Here is a 23,949-nt window from a genome sequence, read left to right on the forward strand (position 1 = left end):
ATAAATGAGATATTTAATTTACATTTTTTTTTATTTTTATGAGTTATTATTTTTTAATTTATTCTTTTTAGAGTTTAAATAAAATAATAATAAATAATAAATATTTTTAGATTTTTTTTATAAAATGGAAAATTAAAAAAAAAAAGAAAGGATTAGAAAGAAGAAGGTGGAATGTGTAATAATTAAAAAGAAAAAAAAAGGGAAATTTGTACGGTATTCTCGCTCTCTATCAAAATCTCGCTCTCGCTCACGCTCACGCTCTCGCTCAAAATCTCGCTCTCTCAAACTCTCGCTGTCTCTCATAATCTCGCTCTCGAATTTGATTGGGAAGTTCAATGGCAAAAAGAAGGAGATTCATTAGGAGATGACAGAATCCGTTTGAAAACAATAATGTTTTCCTTTAAAAAAAGGAAGGTCGAGAGTTCAAAATTCGACCTAAGGAAGGTCGGTCGAATTTTCAACCCTCGACTTATTTAAAACAATATTTTTACAAATAGTTTGAAAACAACGATATTTTTCTAAATAGTTTCTAAAAGTACAATATCCTTTTATTTTTACAATATCCTTGATATATTAAATGGTTGAAACGTAAAATCGAGATATTTAATATATGATAGAACCGATTTATTAGATGTCAGAATCACAAATCAGAATCCTGCTGCTTTATCCAATTTAGTAATGAAATACAGTAACATTATACTCTATAATGGCATCGCCATTAGTGACATTCAAGTAATGTGTCTTAAGCTTTGCAAACCCTCGAGCCATCTTGAACTGCCCTCTCCCGCCGACAACCGCCACCTCCCGTTGCCGCTCCGTCACCGGATTCCTCGAAAACACGCTGATGGAGCTGCCCTTATACCGCCCGGTTGTGAAACCGTAATCAATATACATCACCAAACACAAATCTGCGTCTTGGCTTGCTGATACATACAGCCCTCGCGCGTTGCCGATCACTTTCGAATTCGGATGGGGTCCCTCCCGGAGCGGGTCGTCGATGGCGTAGACGCTGCCGAATGGAGTCGCCGACTGGTCGCCGATGGTTATGTTTGCGTGCGCTACTTCGACGGCGCTGGGTTTTTTGCCGCTCAGGATGTCGAAAAGGAAGAAATGGAGATTGGTTACCTTCTCCTTTAACTGAACCCTTGGGGTAGTTTTGGAGTAGTACTCGGAACGCGCAGATATGGCAGCGAGGAAGAGGACGAGGAGCCCGGTCTGTAGCCTGGTAATTTCCATGTTCTTTTTCATTTCCTTGATATTGGCTATTGTAGAGTTGGTTCTTGATTCTTATACTGCGTGATTGAAACTTATGGTTCTTGCAATTTGATTGTATCTGCTTATTAGGAATGGTAATGAAATCTCGTAACGTATGAGGTTTGTGTATGGATTATGTTTCTTTACAGTTTATATTGAAATGGAAAGTAACTAACACTTGGATTCACCTCTGGCTTTCCTTTCATGGAGATTTTTATATCAATATACCATTGAATTCAATTCCAACCCTGTCTTTGAATCTATTTTACCAATGCAATGCGTTAACGTTGAATTCAGTTTAATAGGATGGAAATGCATTGTAGAGTCAATGAAAAATGGTCGTCCAATCCGAGTATAATTTAGGATAAGACACTAGTTACCATGTCAAAAGTCAATGGTTAGATGACACTTGCGTTTTGTTGGGAGGGCATGGGATATTGATTTTGCTGAAGGCTCATTCAATATAGAGCAACATTTTGTTGGCAGCTGAAATGGGGACGAAACGTATGGATCTAGAAACAGACTCATTACACATACCTAGATGCTGAACAGGTTTACCAGCAGGGCTTCCTTTATTCATCTAGAGTTAGCTAAAGTAGCCATAGTGAAGTTTGGCTTGAGGAAGAATTGTGACTCACTGGAGCAAAATCAATCAATACCCTAAATCATCTCTAATGTTGCACTTTCCTTGGTTCTTTTTACAGAACCTCTGATGAAGTTGAACATGTGTTACAGTTCATGTCACATGCCACAATATTAAAGGAAAATATGTTAAATATTATCAGTTAATATCTTAGAAAAATTGTAAGTCTAATTGTTTCTGGCAAACTTACCAAAGTTTGTGTTAAGATTTCATCTGTGGATGAATCACATTTAACGTCTCCCAACTGAAGGGGACTTTCTACTCATAGTCAAATGCTCAAATCCATATGCAATCTCTATCAGCCTTGGCTCGAACCCTTTTAATCCTCCAAAGCCAATGCCATACTCCCTTAGCTTTTCCTACATCGTGAAATAACTCCTGACCATACTCCCTTAGCTTTTCCTACATCGTGAAAAGATTTTATTGTTATTATCGTCTGCTTTTTGCCATGCTGATTGTAAAATTAGAACAGAATAGATGATAATTGCTCACAAGTTTTGAGTTCTTTTTGTTGAATTCTATTGCATCTGACGAGGATCAAATTGGAGAAGCAACTAGCTCTTTGAGGTATTCATTTAGGGATATTTTGAACTCAGCAAGCAATGCAGTCCACTCTACACTCGAACTGCCAGTGATTACATGTAGGCTGTCTATCGTCAAATTGTCAACCAATATTGCTCCTCCTTGCCTTTCATGTTATTGAAGACAAATGGTCAGATAAAAACGTCTAACATGAATTATCAGGAAATGGTTTATGACAAGTGAGTTTGGTTTCGTACTTCAGGGTTTTAAAAACTTGCTCAAAAGCTCCAGTGTAGAAGGCATCATCATGGCCAAAATCATAGGATTTCCTCACGATTCCTATTCTCTTTCCTTTTAGTCTATCAGCCCTTAGAAATTGGCCATAGCCACCTTTTGGAATATACTTTGATGCTTCAATTGTTGAGTTATCATATCTGTCCGCTCCTACAATGGCATCTAGAACATAAGCACATTACTCATTTAGCAGAAAGTACTTCCTTTAGATTCTAATATAAATGGCCACATTTAGATAGAGACAAATTGATTACCCGACAGTGTCCTGCCTAAAAGAGATTGGAACGACCCCTGCTCGACTGGTACGACCTACTGTGGGTTTAATGTAAACTACTGAATTGATAGTAGAAGGGCATAATACTGATCCACCAGTTTCGATTCCCAGTGAAACTGCAACCATATTTGCTGCAACAGATATGGCAGAGCCGCTGCTCAAGCCACAAGGTTCTCCCATTGTGGAAGGATTCTGCAAACAGGGTGCATGTGGGGTGCTCTTAGCTTGTTGTTTTAAAACTAATTGTTTGCTGTCTGTTAATTGGAATTTCTATAACTGACTGGTTTTGTTTTAAAAGTTAGCTTAGAGGCTGAATCAATCCTTTCAACTCAAAATATGTTGGAGCCTCTACAATTGGACTTTCTATAACTGACTGGTTTTGTTTTAAAAGAAGAGAAATGAGGGAGAGAGAAGAAAGGAAGAGGGAAAGAAACGTTATAAAATAACGTAAAAGAGAATTTTAAAAATAATGTTTTTTTTATAAAAGGTAAAGATTACCTAATAGTTAATCATTACAAAAATAAAAACCATGGATGGTTTTAACAAATCTGTCCATGGTATTTACTTTTTACTACTTTTTTTTAATAAAAGAATAATATATAGTAATTACAATTACATTAATATATAAAATATAATATTTTTAATTTATGTAATATTCTGCTTTATTTATTATTTAAATTAAAAAATAATATTTAATATAAAATATATTTTTGGTCGATGTCGGTCGGTTTTTCATAAGATTTTGTTACAAATCGACACGACATGGAAAAATCGCTCGCTCACCTTCGGTTTGGCTCGATTTTTTGGCTAGCCATGCTCACCCCTACTTGTCTGCGGAAACCTTCAACATTGGCCCTCTAGTATGTTGACCTGATGGTTGTTATCTTGTACACCCACTCGCTTTAGGACAAGTGGGAGATTGTTGGGGTTGATGCCTAAACTCTCGTAGGGTCCTGTAGTTTGTAAACACCTATATGAACAAACACTTGTGATGTAATAATAAGAGATATTTTCTTCACCATTGTCTATGAAATATGATATTTTCTTTACTGTTGTCTATGAAATATGAGATATTTTATTTGCATTTACCACAAACCAATAAACTAAGATCCCTGATTGTCGTTGTAACTTAAGCATGTATGTGGAGACATACAAGTGGATCATGCCTTAAGTGATAACCTAAATGGTCTGTAATATATAGATATAGGAGGGAAATCTTATCCTGATGACGCTACGGATACAACCCTCTTTGTAGATAGTTACAAGTGTTGTGACGTGTTACAGATGGTTTGATCCTGATCATTCATATGGAGACATGCGAGCGAGGGTGTCCTATACAAAAGAGTTTGTATAAGATCGGACCACGAAGTGTTTAGTCTTGTTATATAATGCCGTTCATGACAGAGACTTTCATTTCACCAGGATGACCATAGGTAACATGACCTTAATCCTAAGTGAGTTGGAAACTCCTGCCTATGAGGACGGTTCTTTGATTTGCATGGGTGCGAGTGGCTAGATTGCTGACTCAAACTTACCACTTTGGGGATTTGTCTGATTGGGGAGCTGGGAACTCAGCTACACAAGATGAAATTCACTCCTTCCCCGAAGCAGGGGTAAGTAGATAGATTGCTCCCTTAAGGGTTGAATTCGGGGCTTGAACGATGTGGCGCCACACACCTTCTCATGGCTCGAGAGGTGTCCACTCATAGGACTATGATGTATTGTTCATTAGAGGGATCAGTGGTATTTAAGGAGTTAGATGCAACTACAGGGGCAAAACAGTAAATTGGTTCAGTTGTACTTACGAGCATCTGTGAAGGATTATCGTACTGTTGACTGGTTGTATCCGATGGACACAGAAATATATCTGTGGTGAGAAGAGTACAACTGTCGGTCTTTAGTGGAGTGCCCGACAGTTAATGGGTGGTGGATAATGTGATTAAAGAGTTTAGACAATTATTCACGTACAGTTGGAGCTTCAAGCTACAGGTCCATAAGGTTCCCTTAGGAGCTCAATGGATTCAAGTTGAGAACCAGTTTTTGGGTCAGTTTGAGTGTTCAAATTGACAAAAGGGAGTTTGATTATATATGATATGATTAAACTAGTTCAGTTATCTGTGATATAATCGATATAATGTATAAGATACATTAATTGGAGGAATTTGATATAAATATGATTTATATCAAGTAAAGGAAAAAAAGATTGTGGTTTAAATGTTACATATGATGTGATATTAAAATTATAGGTTATAAACATAATATGATAAATTAGTTATTACATTATTTATAATTAAAATAATTATGAGATAATTGTGGGTGATTTCTCCTTTAACCGTGCGTGAAAGTAGGAGGTTATATTTAGTTTTCATAACTGAAGGATAAAATGAAAAATGTTTTCATTTTGTAAAGGATCGCTTCTTTAAGTACACTGTTAATCATTTAGCTCACGAGAGGCTACACAACATCCTTCAAGTATTTGTCTAAATGATCATGTACACACACCATTTTCTAAATGATCATGTAGCTTTTTACTAAACGATCGTGTGGCTAGCGAGATTCACTGAACAATCATGTAATCGATCACGCCTGTTTTCCTAAACGATTGTGTACCTGTTGAGTTTTACTAAACGATCAAGCACACAAGTCTATACAACAGACAGTTCATTCTCCCACTTGCTTTGTTGTATTGTGATATTGTAGTTTCCTCCAACCCTCTACCAAATTTAACAGAGTCCACATCTCTTGGATTCTCACTCCGAGTATATCAAGGTTACTGAGTGGTGGTGTTCGAGAGGTTACTTGTTCGTGGAGAAGTTTGTTCGTGACCACTAGACAATTGGGTTGGAGTTCTAAGCGACAGCGAAAGGTAGCTGTTCCAAGTTCTTCATGAGGGTGAGAGATATGTGGAAGAAGAGTTCTTCAAAGGTAAGTCTCTCACTCCTTTTGTATTTAATTTCTAAAACATGTCGTAATTTGTTAATAGATGCATAACTGGTTTGTATGTTTGTGAATGCTTGTAATTCTGTCACAATGAATTTGGATTGATCGTGCTTCCGCTCATGGGTTCTCTTTGATAGGAGTTTCTTCAGAATGATCATGATCAAATCATTTGTAGCACTTTATAATAATTGTAACAACTACAAAGCAGGCTGTCTCCATAGTGTCACTAGGATAAGGTACCTAGTCTTCTTCATCTACTATAAACAGTTCAGGTTATTACTTAAACAGGATCCATCTGTATGTCTCCACATACATGTTTAAGTCACATCCAATAACCTTGTATCTTAGTTTATTAGTTTTGGCTTAACACAACTAAATGTCAAATAAAATAATACTTATTTTATTAAATAAATAATATGTTTGTATAAATACAATTTATAAACTACAAGACCACGAGATTTAGGGCATCAACTTCAACAGCGGAAGTGTGTCAATGTTGTGCAATTAGTTTTCGATTTTGAGAAACACAAAATACAGAGAAGTTTGCATACAAAAACATACAATAGGGTCAACATTATAAACTCTAAGCATGTTGTTCTATTGAGAGGAAGGGAAGAAGTACTCACCCTTGTTGAAACCTCTCCTCGAATTTCCTCTCTAAAGGTCACAATCTCAGCACTGCATGAACACAACAACGTTTCCAATGAACAAGATACCAGTATGCAACGACCTTGCTATTCTCCGACAAGAAATAAGGACGTGCGGTCTCCTTAGAGCTTTTGGGAAGGGAAAAGTTTATAGAGAGGGTGTGAGTTTTTTTTTTTTTTGAGAGATATTCTTGAATTAGTATTTTTTAAGTTTGTTTTTTTCCTTATCTTTCTGCATCCACAATATAGAATTAAAGAAGAGGACGGAGAGAGGGAGTTAATTAACTGAAAACCAACAAATAATTCCCATGAAATAGGGAGATTAATATTATAAAAATGTAATATTTAATATAATTAATTAATTAAACTTTAGTTAATTAACTATATATTATGCATCTTAATCACATTAAAATGCAATTCTCTTTTATAACTTATAGTGTTAATATAAATCTCATTCAGATTAATTTTAAACTATAGTATTTATATGAATCTTATTCTTATAAATAATAATTGAATTTTATTCAAATACTTATCTCTCACATATTATATAGTTTTAATTATAAATCATATTTATAATTAGCTATATACTATAGTGTATTAATATACGTTATACTTTATATTAATCACATTAAAAGATTACTTTTAATCCCCTTGAATAATTTCAACCATTCAAATTATCCCAAAAATATTTATTTATTTATTTATTTTTATTTTTAGTGAGCTAGTAAAGAGACTTTATGGACCTACAGATTAGAAACTCCAATGATACGATATTAATTAATTGAACTCTTTAGTTAAATTAATCAACATTCATTAACTGTTAGCTAGTCATTCCACTAAAGATCGACAGTTGCATTCTTCACACCGTAGATATATTTATGTGTCCATGGATAGAACCAATCAACAGTAAGTTGACCCCTCACGAATTGCTCATAATTACAGTTGGGTTACATTACCGTTTTACCCCTATAATTACATCCAACCCTTTAAATACTACTAACCCTCTAATGAACAATTAATTATAGTCTAACTATAAATTAGACTTCTCTATAGCTAGTGGGAAGGTGAGGTGCCTTATTGTTCAAAATCCGAAATCAATCCTTAAGGGAACAATTCATCTACTTTTCCTCAAGACATGAAAGAGTTAATTCGATCTTGTGTAGATATGTTCCCAACTCTCTACTCGGATGAATCCCAAAATGGTCGGTTATTGAGTCGACGAATCTGGTTACTTTCACCCATATAGATCAAAGAACCGTCCTTATAGACAGGAGTTCACAACTCATTTAGGATTAAGGTCAAATCACCTATAGTTATCCTAGTGAAATGATAATCTCTTCAAGTAACGACGTTTATAAAAAGAGACTAATCATTTCGGGTCCGGTCTTATACAAACTCTTTGTATAGGATACCCCCACTCACATGTTTCCATATGAACGATTATGATCAAATCATTTGTAACACTTTATAACTATTGTAACAATTACAAAATGGATCGTATCTGTAATGTCACCAGGACAAGGTACCCAACCTTATTCATATACTACAGACCGTTCAAGTTATTGCTTAAATATGATCCACTTGTATGTCAACCACATACATGTTTAAGTTACATTAAATAACCTTGGATCTTAGTTTATTGGATTAGATTAATGCAAACTGAATGTCGAATAAAATAACATCTTATTTTATTAAACAAAAAATTCATGTACAAAGAATTCACAAACTACCAAACCCACGAGATTTATGGCATTGACCCTAACATTCACATCCCTTTCTAGATTAAGAGGGTAATTTTGGAGGGGATGTGACACACACCTTGGGGGATGTTCATTTCCATGACAATATTCTTAGCACAAAGCATTCTTAAAGCTAGTTTCCCTATATTGCTAAAAAAAGAGATCAATCCCTTTATTTTTTTCATAGCAACATCGATGAGCATACCCTTTGATTGTGAGTGTTTACTAACCACATTGACTACACATAATATATCAAACCAAATAATAATAGCCGCAAAAAACGTATAATTACCAAGCTCATTTGTTGTTAAAGATTTAAGAAAAATGACATAGATGACCTAAAATAAAAGGCCCAAATGAAAAATAGGTACTTTTTTATAAAAAAAATCAATGAAAAGTGATCTTGTACTTATGTCATTGTGTGAAATTATCACTTTAACCTTAAATGTATTCTTATTCTCTTTTCTTCGTCAATTTCTCTCTCTCTCTCTTCTTTTTTTTTTTTTTTTTTTTTTTTTTTTTTTTTTTTTTTTTCAAAGTTTCTTCTTTCTTTCTTCCTTCTTTTTTTTTTTTACAATTTTTTTGCGATTTTTTTTTGAATTTCTCTTCCATTTTTTTAAAACTTTGTTCTTTTTCGTCTTTTTTTTTTTTTTGCATTTTCTTTCTTTTTTTTTTCCTTTTCGTTTTTCTGCATTTCTACTTCTTCCTTTTTTTCTTTCTTTTTTTGAGTTTCTTTACATCGAGCATAAATATCGGAGCATCGAGCACCAAACGCCGAGTAAACTTTTTGAAAATTATGAAGCATAAAATGTAGAGCATATAGCATCGAGTAGCAAGTGTCAAGCATCGAGTAGCTACTATATAACATAGAGCATATAACATGAAGCATAGAGGTAAAGCAGAGGAGCATCTAGTATCTAATATCTATAGTATGAGTATCGAGGATCGAGTATACAACATAGAGCATATAACATAAGCATAGAGCATAGAGCATCAAGTATCTAGTATCGAGTATCGAGTATCTAGTATATAATTGAAAGAACCGGTGAAGATTCGCAGCGGAAAGGGATCGTTCCCAAACTTTAAAAATTTTTACAGAAATCCAATTTTACATAAAAAAACATGATGTATTATACAAAAAATACAACATGATTTTAGAAGGAGAAAATGAAATTAGGGATAGAAGAAACCTTTACCTTTAAAGAATAACCTTTTTCACCGAAAAAATCGCTTGATCCAGATCACAACCTCTTCGATCTGAGATCTCAATTCTCTAAAATACGAAATCCAAATGGCCACCACCAACAAGAAACCTCCGTATTCTCTGTTAGGGTTTGAGAATAAGCAAGACTGGTGGGCTCTGCTGAAATTTTGGGAAGAGGGAGGAAAGGATGAGAGGGGAGAAAAAGAACACCTTTTCTTTTTTGTATGTTCTTGGAATTTTTTCAAAGAGTTCTCTCTGACCCTCAAAGAGAAGAGGAAGAAGATGATGTATCATTAAACTGAACCCCCTGCATGTTCGATTCAGAGAGAATTAAGGGGAGAGAGTTGTAACTCTCTCCTTTTAATTTAATTAAAATTAAATTAAATTAAATTTTATTAATAATTATATATAATATATATATATATAATTATATATATATATTATATATTATATATATATATATATATATATATATATATATATATAATAGCTAACTTTATTATGTATATATACTATATATTATATCAAATATAACACATAACCTATAGTGATACAATATAACTTATAGTTTTAATTTCTCTCAACATTGCATGATATTTAATATAATCCACATTTATACTAAATTCAATTATATGAATCTCATCCATATAATCAATATTTAAATCATATTCAAATATTTAATTCATCTCAAATAAATTTTATATTATAATGTATCAAATATATTAAATTAATTATATCACATATGGTTAATTAAATTAATTATATCACGTACAGTTAATTAAATTAATTATATCATATATAATTAATTTCCTCAATTAATTTGAACAATTCAAATTAATCCGAAATTAATTCTCAATAATCTTTGTTGAGTTATAGAGGGGATTTTACAGACCTATAGTTTGAAGCTTCGATGGTATTTGGATAATTAATTAAACTCTTCACAAATTGCTCATAAGTACAGCTGGGTCAAAATTACCGTTTTGCTCATGTAGTTGTATCTAATTTCTTAAGTACTACTGATCCATCTAATGAACAATAAGTCATACTCCAACTATGACCAAATCCCTCTCGGATCAAGAGAGGGTGTAGCCACATTGTTCAAGTCCCGGATACCCCCGCTCACATGTCTCCACATGAATGTTCAAAATCAGATCATTTGTAGCACTTTACAATACTTGTAACATCTACAAAGCGGGTCGTATCCGTAGTGTCACCATTAAAAGGTACCCAGCCTTATCCTTCTACTACAGACCGTTCAGTTATCATTTAAACATGATCCACCCGTATGTCTCTACATACATGTTTAAATTACATAAAATAACCTAGGATCTTAGTTTATTGGATTGAGTAAATGCTCATAAAATAACAATTATTTTATTGATAACAACTTGTTTATACAATGTTTACAAACTACAAGAATACAAGAGAATTTAGGTCACCTATCCCAACACTAGTATCAAGAAAAGTTAATAATCGCACATGTAGATAGTTCCCAGGGACGATTTGGTCTTTTCACAGGATGTTGATCCAAGCAGAAAGCCATTTTTCCTTCAAATCTTAATGAGTACCTATTTTTCATTTGAGCCTCTAAAAAGAGGCCATCCATACAAAACCCCCAAAGATTTAGCTTCACCCAGTGCTTCGAAATCATCATCACTAATTTCGGTCATTTGAAGTAAAGTTTCACGTATTTCAAATATTTGTTTTCTTATAGCTTTAACACTCTCAACACGGGTCTCCCTACGAGTACATGACAATGGTTTAAAATTAAAGTTTTCAACATTATTCTTTAGAATTTGTCATCTTTTTTATAGAATGTGCAAATATAGTATAAATAAGTTGTATCATGCCAGAAAAAATCTCTAGCTTTACTACGCTATTAGCCATATCACACAAGGTTAAATTAAGACCTGACAACCATAAGGAGTGTAAAATGCTCTTACATTTATAATTACCATAAAAACAAATTATTTATGTAAAAAAACTACATCAAATACTATTGACATATAAATTCAGTACACCAAACACCCAAAATACAGATAAATAAACTCCACAAACATATATACCCTAAAACATATGAATCCTACATACATATGAATTGAACTCAACCGCCACTGCAAGTTTTTTCTTCTATTTCAATATATATCTATATATATTTTATCATTAAATTTCTTCTCCATTTTTAAATACATTTGTTATCATTCTGATCTCTAGACATTTGTCCACTTTTTTCTCCATTTGCATTCCAGTTTTAGCATTTTTCCAGTTTTTCAAACCTTGCTCACTTCCAATTTTTCATTAAATTTGTCGTTCAAACTCTGGTCGTATTTCTCACTATTTTTTCAGTTACTTTGATTTAGTCATTTAATTGTATATAGTAACCATTAACTTTTTTCTTTCTCCATTTTTCGAGCGAATTTCCTAATCTCTCTTTCCTTCATTTTAGTTTTAAATTTATTATTAATCTTATTTAATGTTTATAGTACTAAATTATTTATGTTGTTTCCGACCCCATTTTCCCACCATCGTTATTTAGTAGCCATTGCTTTTCCATTAAATTTCATATATTTTATTATTTATTCTGTACTTGTGTAGCGTTTAATTTTGAAAATAAATCATTTTAAAAAAAACTTAAAGTATTTGACAACCTTTCAAAATAGATTTTGAAATATTGTCGAAGTATTTTTTAAACTGTTTTTTTTATCAAAAGAGTTTAATTAAAAATAACTATTTTGAAAAATATTTTTTTCTCGGATCAATTCAAACAATACCTTTATTATAATTATATATATAGAATACATATTTTTGTTGTACCTATTCAATAATGTGTACAACATAAAGTAAAAATAATATTTTTTAAATTATGACCATTAGAGTATATATTTTGTGCATCTCATTTCTTTTTTTTTTTAAAGAAACATGATAAATTATAACAAATGTTTATATTTCTATCATTTTGTAAATAATATAATCTTAATTATTTCTTAGTATGATAGTGTGTTTAGTGTTGTTTACAATCGTCACATAATATATGACATAATTTTACATTTTTTTCATTTTAATTTGATAGTATTCATTCTATACTTCATATTTTTTTCCTATTATTTTCATATATATATTTAGATATGTATTTGTCATAAGCACTCTATTTTTAGTTTTACGTATATTTGTTTGTCATCACTATCACATCATTCACAAATATATTTTAGTTATATTCTTTAGGAAAAAATAGTTGTATACAAAATATATACATAAGACCCTAAACCTTATATGCATCATAATATTATAACTCACAAACCATATATCTAAAACATATACATATACCCTTTAACATAATCACAGCACTTTTAGTAATATTCAACCTGATCCTAGGTTCATTCACCTTCTTTAATAATACCTTAAATCGAACTAAATAATACCGAAATAAGTCAAACAAATAATACACATGATGATATAAAAAAATGGATATATATGTTAAAATTGATTAATAAAAGATACAATATATGAAATTAAATGGTAGACAAGAATTTTCAATCCAAAACTGAGAGAAGCAATGTTGGAAGTGTTGCAGCGACAGCAAGAAATGATAGGAATAATGAATCGCATATGTCTAAAGAGAAAGATAAAAAAAAAAAAAAAAATCCATTTTATCTAAATAAATTCAAAAGTACCACTTTTACCTAATTAAAATAAAAGTTAACCCTACAAATCTGATTAATCCACTATAGATGTGTTTGGGTAAAATACACGACAATTGGCGATTGAATGGAACGAAAATTTTGATTAGATTTTATATGAATGAGATTTTTGGGTGCATGATTTTAGGACTTGATTTTGCTTACGGAAGGAAAATGTCTAGAAGGAAAAAACCTACATTTTGTAAATGTTTGGATTTCAACAATAATGAGCAAAATAAGTTCTTAATATTAGTTCCGTAGTCCAAATCTTTTAGTTTTGTGTATATATATATATGAAAGAGTAAAAAAACAAGTCCGGCCTAGGATTTAAAATAGAAAATATAAAAAATGTACGAATACACTTATACACACTTGATATATATGATACACTTGTGATATATCTGATACACACTTGATACATGCTTGATTTACAATTGATGCATCTAACACACTTGATACCTTTGATACACTTAATACTTCTTGCTACACTATTGATGTAGACTTGATACACTTGAATTAGAATGATACACCTAGAATTTCTTAAAAAAACTTAAACTCTCCTTCTTGGAAAGGAGCAGCCCCTCCCCCTTCCCCCAACATCTCTCTTCAAATAAACTGCTCCGCACAATTTGTCACCAGCTACTGCTCCACCTCCTCGCTGCTTACTTCCGTCGGTCGCTGCACATCCGGTCTCTGATCGTCGGCTATCAATCGTCGTTTTTTTCTCTCTCTATCTTTCTTTCCCCCAACATCTCTCTTTTACCAACTCAAATTTTTTGCCGACCGTCGCTCCATCTCTTCGTCGACCACTGCACGCCCGATTACCGATTGTCGGTCACCACTTCTCTCTATATATTTCTTTCTCTCTCTATCAATTAATTGTTTAGGAATTTATGTAAGAAAAATAATTAGAAATTCATAATTGTTAAACCAAGAAACTTCTTAGAAGATTGCATATTTATCATATTTGCAAAGTCTGAAAAGTGAAAGTCATAATTGCAACCCTAAAATTAATTTGGTATCCAATACAATTTTCCTATATAATATATGTTTTTTTTTTTGGTTAAAAATAATGTCAATTGATTAATGGGGGTATACTACTAAACTTCTTTTTTTTTTTTTCTTTTTTTCTTTTTTTAAATTTGATCTTTTTGAACAAAAATGAAATTTGAGTGATAAAATTACAACTATTACCATACTTTACATACTTTTTACCATTTTCTCAAAATTTTACAAGTGATTTTGAACTGAATTTCAAGTTGGGTCGGGTCGGGTCCTTCCCGGAGGGGGTTGTCGATGGCAAAGAACCTGCCGGATGGAGTCGTCGATTGAGTGCTTCACGGCGCTGGGTTTTTTGCCGCTCAGGATGTTGAATAGGAAGAAATGGAGATTGGTTACTTTCTCCTTCAACTGAACCCTCGGAGCAGTTTTGGAGTAGTACTCGGAACGCGCAGCTATGGCGGTGAGGAAGAGGACAAGGATCCTGATTGGTAGCCTGGTAATTTTCATGTTGTTCTTCGTTTCTCTGCAAGAGTACTATTATCTATGCCCTGATATTGGCTATTGTAGAGTTGGTTCTTGATTCTTATATTGCGTGATTGAAACCAATGGTTATTGCAATTTGATTGTATCTGCTAATTATGAGATTTGTTATCTGGGTTAGGTTTCACTACAGTTTATATTGAACTGGAAAGTAAATGACAGCTTGGATTCACCTCTGGCCTTCATTTCTTGGAGATTTTTATATCAATATACCATTGAAGTCAAATCCAACCCAGTGTTTCAATCCATTTTATCGATGCAAGCGTTAAAAGTGAATTCATTTTAATAGAATTGAAATGCATAGTGGAGTCAATGCATTTATATAGAGGCTAGACCCCTGCTTTGCGTTTCCTCATTTATATCATCTTTCTTCTTATAAAATCATCTTGTTTCTGATTTCTTGGTTTGGTCAGGGAGCATGGTGTCCTTTTCCTTTGGTTTCCATTGTTCTTTGTCCAATAATGAAACGATGGAGGTGGCTTCTTTGTTGTCCATACTTGATTAGTTTAATTTTAGGCTAGGGGGAGAGGATGTTCACATTTGGAGTCCCAATCCTCTGATAGGAAACTGATCGTTTAGAATTTATTTATTGGTAAAGTGCGATTACACGATCGTATATCAATTCCGCTAAACGATTTACATATACTTTGCTAAACGATAACAGACAAACAATAACTACACGATCACACTATCTTCTACACGATCGTTTACTCTTACTACACGATCGCTGAGACTCTTCTACACGATTGCCTAGTAGATGAAGTAGGCGATGAGCGATTACACGATCACTGAGACTCTTTTGCCGCCTTTACACGATCAATCTAGCCTGAACTCCCCACACACGTGAGAGCTCACTTTCCTCACCCAAGATGTTCAGTTCTTCAATGTCTTCCCCTGTCCCGCTTCCCTCTTCTTTTAAATGAGAACTTCTCCCAACCGAATTTAAAGCCACTTAACTGTGGTCCCCAACCTCTCTAACCGTCGTAACTTCTACTTTTCCCATATTACCCTTATTCTTCCTTCTTTGATACTGCAGTACAATCGGAGGCCTAATATCCTCTTGAGAGTTTTCCTTGTATATCCTTTTTTCGGTTGTTTTTGGATCTCTCTCCCATTAGCAAGTCGATCTTTGATGTGTTTTGGAGGATTAAGATCTCTAAGAAAGTTAAGTTTTTAACCTGACAAGTTAAACTCTATAGATAGGTTTTTGAGGAAGTAGGCTTTCTTATGGGGCCTTTTTGTAATATTCTTTGTCAGAAGACTTGGATCACCTTCTTTGGAGTTGTCAGTTTGCAAGATTGGTGTGGAACTTATTAAGAAAAAAGGCCATTCAATCAGGTCATAACTTAGTGGATAAACAATAATTATTATCTCAAAAATCAATAGTTCAATTTTCACATGCAATGGTTGAACCCCCCCCCCGAAAAAAAATAAAATAAAATAAAAAAACACCAAAGGTCTTAAAATTTTAGTAGTACATGGAGTTGGGAGGGCATGAGATATTGATTTAGCGGAAGGCTCATTCAATATGGAACAACACTTTGTTGGAAGCTGAAATAGTGACAAAACCTGTGGATCTAGAAACAGACTCATTATACAAACCTAGATTCATTAGAAATGAAATGGAGATAAATGATGCTCATTTCTTTTAATCATTAAAGATGCTTAAGAATTATGCAAAACAGGTCAACAGGGCTTTCTTTCTGCACCTATGTCAAATATTATCAGTCAATATCTTAGAAGTTTTGTCTATAAGTTAATGAAAACATTTTATTACTTATTGAAGCATGTAGTTTCATCACAAGGTTTAAACGTTATAAGTCTAATTGCTTATGGCAAACTTTCTGAAGTCTGTCTTAAAATTTCATTCATAGATGGTTAATTTAACGTCTTTTAATTGAAGGGGACTTTCTACTCTTAGTCAAATGCTCAAATCCATATGCAATCTCTATCAGCCTTGGCTCGAACCCTTTTAATCCTCCAAAGCTGATGCCAAAGGGAACCCCTTGAGAGTTATATCCAGCTGGTACACTAATTCCAGGAAAACCTCCAATTGCAAGAACAGAAGAGATTTCCCAACCAGGAGCTGCTATTGCATCAAGCTTATTCTTAAGCATTACTCTCTCAAATCCGTCCTTTGACAGTTTTGCTAATCTGGCTAATGCTGCCTTTTCTGCATCTCCGATTCCTTTTGTGGCTTCTGCTTCTATAAATAAGTTCTGACCATACTCCCTTAGCTTTTCCTAGATAGTGATAAGATTTCATTGTTATGATAGTCTGCTTTTTGCTATGCTAATTGTAAAATTAGAACAGCATAGATGATAATTGCTCACAAGTTTTGAGTTCTTTTCGTTGAATTCTATTGCATCAGACAAGGATCGAATTGGAGAGGCAACTAGCTGTTTGAGGTATGCATTTAGGGATATTTTGAACTCGGCAAGCAATGCAGTTTCCTCTCCACTTGAACTGCCCATGATTACCTGTAGGCTGTCTATCGTCAAATTGTCTACAAAGACTGCTCCTCCTTGCCTTTCATGTTATTGAAGACAAAGGATCAGATAAAAACCTCTAACATGAATTGTCAAGAAATGGTTTACGAAAAGTGAGATTGCTTTCTTACCTCAGGGTTTTGAAAACTTTCTCATAAGCTCGAGGGTAGAAAGCATCATCATGGCCAAAATCAAAGAATTTCCTCACGATTCCTATTCTCTTTCCTTTCAGCCCATCAGCCCTTAGAAATTGGGCATATCCCCCTCTTGGAATGTATTTTGATGCTTCAATTGTTGAGTTATCATTTTTGTCCGCTCCTACAATGGCACCTAGAACATAAGCATCATCTGATACTGTTCTACAAATAGGCCTGTTCCATCATTACGCATTGAGCAGAAAGTACTTCCTTTGGATACTAATATAAATGGCGACAATTTCAATAGAGACAAATTGATTACCCGACAGTGTCCTGCCTTAAAGAGATTGGAATGACCCCTGCTCGACTGGTGAGACCTACTGTGGGTTTGATGCCAACTACTGAGTTGAGAATAGAAGGGCATAATATTGATCCATCTGTTTCAGTTCCCAGTGAAACTGCAACCATATTTGCTGCAATGGATATGGCAGAGCCGCCACTCGAGCCACACGGTTCTCCCATTGTGTAAGGATTCTGCAAACAGGGTGCATACTTGGTGCTATTAGTTTGATGTTGATTTTAAACTAATTTTTTTGCTGTCTTTTAATTGGACTTTCTGACTGGTTTTGTTTTAAAAGTTAGCTTAGAGGCTGATGTTAACTACATATTTTGAGTTAAAAGGATTGTTTATTGGCTGAATCTGAGTATGTCAACAGCTTCAAAATCGTCTTTGATCCTATTTTTAGAGATATATTCTGACAATTGACAATCCTAGTCTGTAGTACAGATGATTTCGTGTGTGATTTCTCTTAGAAGCAAACATTTACTGAAGAAGACTGAAAAGTTGCACACCTTCCCTTGGCCACCCCTAGCGCTCCAACCACTGGGGATTCATAGGACCTGAAATAGGACCACTTGCTCAGGCTCGCTTTCCCAAAGATAATTGCACCTGCCTTCCTCAATTTGGTCACCACCCCTGCATCACGAGGAACAATAGAGCCAAGCAGAGCAAAAGAGCCAGCCGTTGTGTTGAGCTTATCCCTGGTTGCAATGTTATCTTTTACAAGTACAGGAATGCCGTGCAGTGGAGACAAAGAGCTTGGTGAGTTTCTCTTGCGCTCAAGATCGGCTTGAGAGGCTTGGTCTAAAGCATCTGGATTCACTTCTATGATCCCTTTCAGAATGGGGTTAAATCTACGCACTTGTTTAGGTAAAACTTGACAAGTTGCCTGGAGATGAGTTTGTTTTGGTAGAAAGCAAGTTGGAGATCTTTCACAGTTGCTTCTTCAATGGAGAGGTGAGTGTCAAAGCTGCAACTCCCATATGATGATAAAATCGCCAGCAAACTCAGAAGCATGGATATGTAAAGCCAGAAGCTTTGGGCAGCCATGGCAGCTCGGCACATTAACCACTTTTTTTTTTTTTTAATCAGTTAACGAGGAGAGTGGTCCTTTTAATTATATATATAATTTTAAATTTTCTGTATGCACCACTCCTTATTGGAAATACTTTTTTGAGAATGAAGAATATGTTGAATGGTGGTTCTTTTACATATATATATATAATTTTAAATTTTTTGTATGCCCCACTCCTTAGTGGAAATATTTTTTTTTTTTTTTAGAATGAAGTAGACGTTGAAGGGGAATGATCATTTTCTGGTTTGAAGAAAGTTAGAATTTAGTTTATATGGTTTATAATTAAAATTATTTATGATAGTTTGATAGAATTCTCTTGAATAGTCCATAGATACTACTTATGAGGTTTCAGCATGGAGACAAATTATAACTCTCTCAAATTTGTAATTTAACCCTATTTTAATGTTTAGTTTTTTTTCCTTTTTTTTTTAAGAACTTAGTTGAAGATTTATGTCTTTATCAGTTGAATCATGATAAATATGTAATTGTAGTTTGGATTAAAATCATTTTCATAAAACTTAGACTTTTAAAAATGAGTTTGAGAAATAAGTTAGTTTTACGGAAAAACGTTTGAATTCAAATTCTAGAATAAAGTAATAGGAAATTTCTTTCTAACTTTTGATGATATATTAAAATGACCCAAACCTTTGCACGACTTTTAAAAACCATTTTCAAAATATCTTTTGAGTGATTCATCATCCAAAAATTACTTTTAACTAATAAACTAAAAAAATATATAATCTGTAGTAAGGAAAACGATATTTGTAATTAATTACTTTTAACTTATAAAGACAACCAAAATAATTCGTTCCACAACATTTTTTAAAACAATGTAAGATTATTAAATACAATTTTATTGAATATATATATACATACATACATACATATATACATACATACATACATATATATATATATATATATATATAAATATAAAAAGTAGATAAAATAGAAGGTATTTCGAAAGAGGCCACTAAACATGATCTCAAAAGAACTAATTACGAACTTTTCTTCTTAGTAAAGCAACTCATTAAGTCAAATAACATTATGACGTGTCGGCCCGTCATCATGACACGAAGCTATTCATCATTTTAAAATGAAAATTGTAAAACTAAATTGACAGTCGGAAGTCGATTGAGTGTACTGAAAATTTTAAGCATTCTACAACAATCATTTCAAAATAATATCCATGTGTTTTTAACCATTTCCACATCCACGTGTTTTAGCTTTGAATTTGGCCATTTTTTATACATTTAAAGTTAACAGAAGACTATTCATAGAATTAAAAAGAAAAAAAAAGATTAATAAACATTGATAGACTTTTATTAGCGTCAATGAGTGAGAGATTTCTATAATTTTCTATCATCGACAGATACTAATAAATTTCTATTAACATCAATTAGTGATAGACTTCTATCAAATTCTATTGCTGTTAGATATTGATAGATTTCTATCAACCTCTATTAAAGAAGATTAAATTTTTGTTGTTTTGTATAATTTTTCCGATTAATGATGCTGATTTCTCATAATCATAAAAGATGCATAAGAATTACACAGAAGAAGTTTAGCAGCAGGGCTATTTTCTTCACCTAATACCTTAGAAGTTTTGCATATAAGTTAATGGAAACATTTTATTACTTATTGAAGCATGTAGTTTCATCACAAGGATTAAACATTATAAGTCCACTTGGTTGTGGCAAACTTACTAAAGTCTGTCTTAAGATTTCATCCATAGATGAATAATTTAATGTCTCTTAATTAAAGGGGGCTTTCTACTCTTAGTCAATTGCTCAAATCCATATGCGATCTCTATCAGCCTTGGTTCAAACCCTTTTAATCCTCCAAAGCCAATGCCATAAGGTACCCCATCAGGGCTATATCCAGCTGGTACACTAATTCCAGGAAAGCCTCCAATTGCAAGAACAGGAGAGATTAACCCACCAGGTGCTGCTATTGCATCAAGTTTATTCTTAATCATTACTCTCTCAAATCCATTTTTTGACAGTGATGCTACGCTGGCTAATGCTGCTTTTTCTACATCTCCAATTCCATTTGTGGCTTCTGCTTCTAGAAACAACACCTGACCATACTCCTTTAGCTTCTCCTACATAGTGATAAGATTTCATTGTTGTGTTAATTAGTCTGCTTTTTGCTGTGCTGGATTGTAAAATTATAACATAATAAATGATAATTCCTCACAAGTTTTGAGTTCTTTTTGTTGAATTCTATTGCATCTGATAAGGATCGAATTGGAGAAGCAACTAGCTCTTTGAGGTATGCATTTATGGATATTTTGAATTCGGCTGGCAATGCAGTCCACTCTCCACTTAAACCACCAATGATTATGTCTAGGCTGTCTATCGTCAGATTGTCCACCAATATTGCTCCTCCTTGCCTTCCATGTTATTGAAGACAAAGGGTCAGACAAAAAGTTCCAACCAACCATCTAGTTTTTTTGTTTTTGTTTTTGAAAATTAAGTCTATAGACATTCCTTCTACCTCAAGATTTCTTTCTTAGTTAATGATTTAAAAAACCAAACAAAAATTTTAAAACTAAAAAAATGTATGACTCCGATTTGGTAATCATTTTGTTTTTGAAAATTAAGTCTATAGATATTACTTCCACCTCTAAATTTATTTATTTGTTATATACTTTTTATTAATGATTTAAAAAACTAAGGCAAAATTTGAAAACAAAAAATAGTAACTTTTAAAATTTTGTTTTTGTTTTTGGAATTTGGTTAAAAATTCAACTATTGTACTTAAAAAGATGCAAAACATTGAAAGGAATAAGAAGGAAATAGGTTTAATTTTTAAAAACCAAAAACAAAAAATGAAATGGTTACCAAATGGGGCCATAATTATTAAAAACTTGATTTTGTTTTTGGAATTTGACTAAGATTTCAAATCATACTTGATAAAGATGTCAATCATTGTAAGAAGTGTGAAAGAAATATGCTTAATTTTAAAAAATGAAAAACAAAAAACAAAATGGTTTATGAAAAGTGAGTTTGCTTTCTTACTTCAAGGATTTGAAAACTTTCTCATAAGCTTCAGAGTAGAAGACACCATCGTCGCCAAAATCAAAGAATTTCCTCACGATTCCTATTCTCGTTCCTTTCAGCCCATCAGGCCTCAGAAATTGGCCATACCCACCTTTTGGAATGTATTTTGATGCTTCAATTGTTGAATTATCATATTTGTCTGCTCCTACAATGGCATCTAGAACATAAGCAGCATCTGATACTGTTCTACAAATAGGCCTGTTCCATCATCACTCATTCAGCAGAAAGTACTTCCTTTGGATATCAATAGAAATGGAAACATATGAATAGCAAATAAATTGATTACCCAACAGCATCCTGTCTCGAAGAGATCGGAACAACCCCAGCTCGACTGGTGAGACCTACTGTTGGTCTGATGCCAACTACTGAGTTGTAAGTAGAAGGGCATAATATTGATCCATCAGTGTCAGTTCCTAGTGAAACTGCAACCATATTTGCTGCAACGGATATGGCAGAGCCGCTACTCGAGCCACAAGGTTCTCCCATTGTGTAAGGATTCTGCAAATACTTAAAGGCTGATGTTAAGTAGATATTTGGGCTGAATCTGAGTATGTCAAATGTTCAAAATCTTCTTTAATTCAATTGCTAGAGGTATATATATATTTTTTGGTCAATGGGTCAATTAACATGGTATAGAGTCCATGAACCAAACAGGCATTGCGTCCAAGAGTAAAAATTGGGATCCTGTCTAAAAACGGTGAACTAAAAAATACACTATTTTGGAGAGGCAAACAATAGAAAAATCAAGGAATCTCGTAATGTTTAAAAAGTTACGCACCTTGCCTTGGCCACCCCTTGCGCACCAACCATTGGGGAGATTGGACCTGAATTGAGACCACTCGCTCAGGCTCGCTTTTCCAAAGATGATTGCACCTGCCTTTCTCAACTTGGTCACAACCCCTGCATCACGAGGAACAATAGAGCCAAGCAGAGCGAAGGAGCCAGCCGTTGTGTTGAGCTTATCCTTGGTTGCAATGTTATCTTTTAGAAGTACAGGAATGCCATGCAATGGTGACAAAGAGCTCAGCGAGCTTCTCTTTCGCTCATGATCGGCTCTAGTGGCTTGGTCTAAAGCATCTGGATTCACTTCTATGATCCCTTTCAAAATGGGGTTAAATCTACGCACTTGTTTGAGGTAAAACTTGACAAGTTGCCTGGAGGTGAGTTTGTTTTGGTAGAAAGCAAGTTGGAGATCTTTCACCGTTGCTTCTTCAATGGGGAAGTGAGTTCCAAAGCTGCAATTCCCATATGATGATAAAATCGCCACCAAACTTAGAACCATGGATATGTAAAGCCAAAAGCTTTGGGCAGCCATGGCAGCTCAGCTCATTAACCAGTTCCTTCCTTTTCCTTTTTCAGTTAACGAGGGGAGTGGTCATTTTAGCTATATATATATATATAATTTGACATTTTTATGGCCCACTCCTTAGTGGAAATATCTTTTTGTCCCTATGGTGATAAGTACGAGGCATCAAATTATGATTATTATGTTTTATTTAATAATTTTAATGTGATTTTAGTTTTTTTTCCCAATTTTATTTTTTATGACATATTAAATAGGGGTATTTTTTTTTTCATTTTATTATGAACTATGATGTGGCATTAGGGTTTTTAGTGGAAGGCAATTAAAACCTTACCTTTAGGTTATTTTGATTAGTTTGATAATGAATTAAATTTTGGCTTGCTTCTTTCAAGATTAGTCGGGCAAACTTCTTGAATTTTGCAATTCATGTGTTGAGTTGCATGCTAAAAACATTTAAGTATCATTCTATCTTGTGAAGTGTTCGAATCTGTGGCAAGAATTCATTCTTTGTCTCAAGCAAGGATTAAAAAATCGGACATCTAGTCGATAATATCGTTGATATACTCATGAAATCACATATCCAATGGAGACATAGGAGGTACAATATTTTTTCCCCTAAAAATCATGATATATCATCAATATCTATGATATATCATCCATATAGTCGAAATATCGTTTAACGAAAATGTTGTTTGCAGTTCAATGAAATCATGGATATTCCACCAATATATCGTTGATATTTCTCCAAGTTTTTCTAGATATGTGGCTGTCACGTTGTTTTAATATTCTTATATGTTTTTCTCC

The 23,949-nt window shown here is 33.5% G+C and overlaps 3 protein-coding genes across 3 annotated transcripts; all 3 read right to left on the reverse strand.

The window, feature by feature from the left end:
- Positions 1 to 638: 638 nt before the first annotated feature.
- Positions 639 to 1,715, reverse strand: LOC120087964 (dirigent protein 4-like). Its single transcript, XM_039044986.1, has one exon. The coding sequence runs from the start codon at positions 1,246 to 1,248 to the stop codon at positions 673 to 675; it is 576 nt and encodes a 191-aa protein (XP_038900914.1). The 5' UTR covers positions 1,249 to 1,715; the 3' UTR covers positions 639 to 672.
- A 12,983-nt stretch (positions 1,716 to 14,698) lies between these two features.
- Positions 14,699 to 18,925, reverse strand: LOC120087961 (probable amidase At4g34880). Its single transcript, XM_039044984.1, is given in 7 exon segments — positions 14,699 to 16,979; positions 17,070 to 17,265; positions 17,357 to 17,596; positions 17,685 to 17,896; positions 18,215 to 18,255; positions 18,258 to 18,566; positions 18,569 to 18,925. Coding segments are annotated over 7 exon segments (1,557 nt in total). The 5' UTR covers positions 18,768 to 18,925; the 3' UTR covers positions 14,699 to 16,619.
- A 1,465-nt stretch (positions 18,926 to 20,390) lies between these two features.
- LOC120087963 (probable amidase At4g34880) lies at positions 20,391 to 23,212 on the reverse strand. Its single transcript, XM_039044985.1, has 5 exons — positions 22,621 to 23,212; positions 22,129 to 22,340; positions 21,801 to 22,040; positions 20,977 to 21,172; positions 20,391 to 20,881 (listed from the first exon to the last, which is right to left on the reverse strand). Exons 1-5 carry the CDS (start codon positions 23,155 to 23,157, stop codon positions 20,522 to 20,524), a joined length of 1,545 nt encoding a protein of 514 aa, XP_038900913.1. The 5' UTR covers positions 23,158 to 23,212; the 3' UTR covers positions 20,391 to 20,521.
- Between the last annotated feature and the right edge of the window lie 737 nt (positions 23,213 to 23,949).

Source organism: Benincasa hispida, chromosome 10, assembly GCF_009727055.1.
Source record: "Benincasa hispida cultivar B227 chromosome 10, ASM972705v1, whole genome shotgun sequence".
Taxonomy (NCBI): Eukaryota; Viridiplantae; Streptophyta; class Magnoliopsida; order Cucurbitales; family Cucurbitaceae; genus Benincasa; species Benincasa hispida.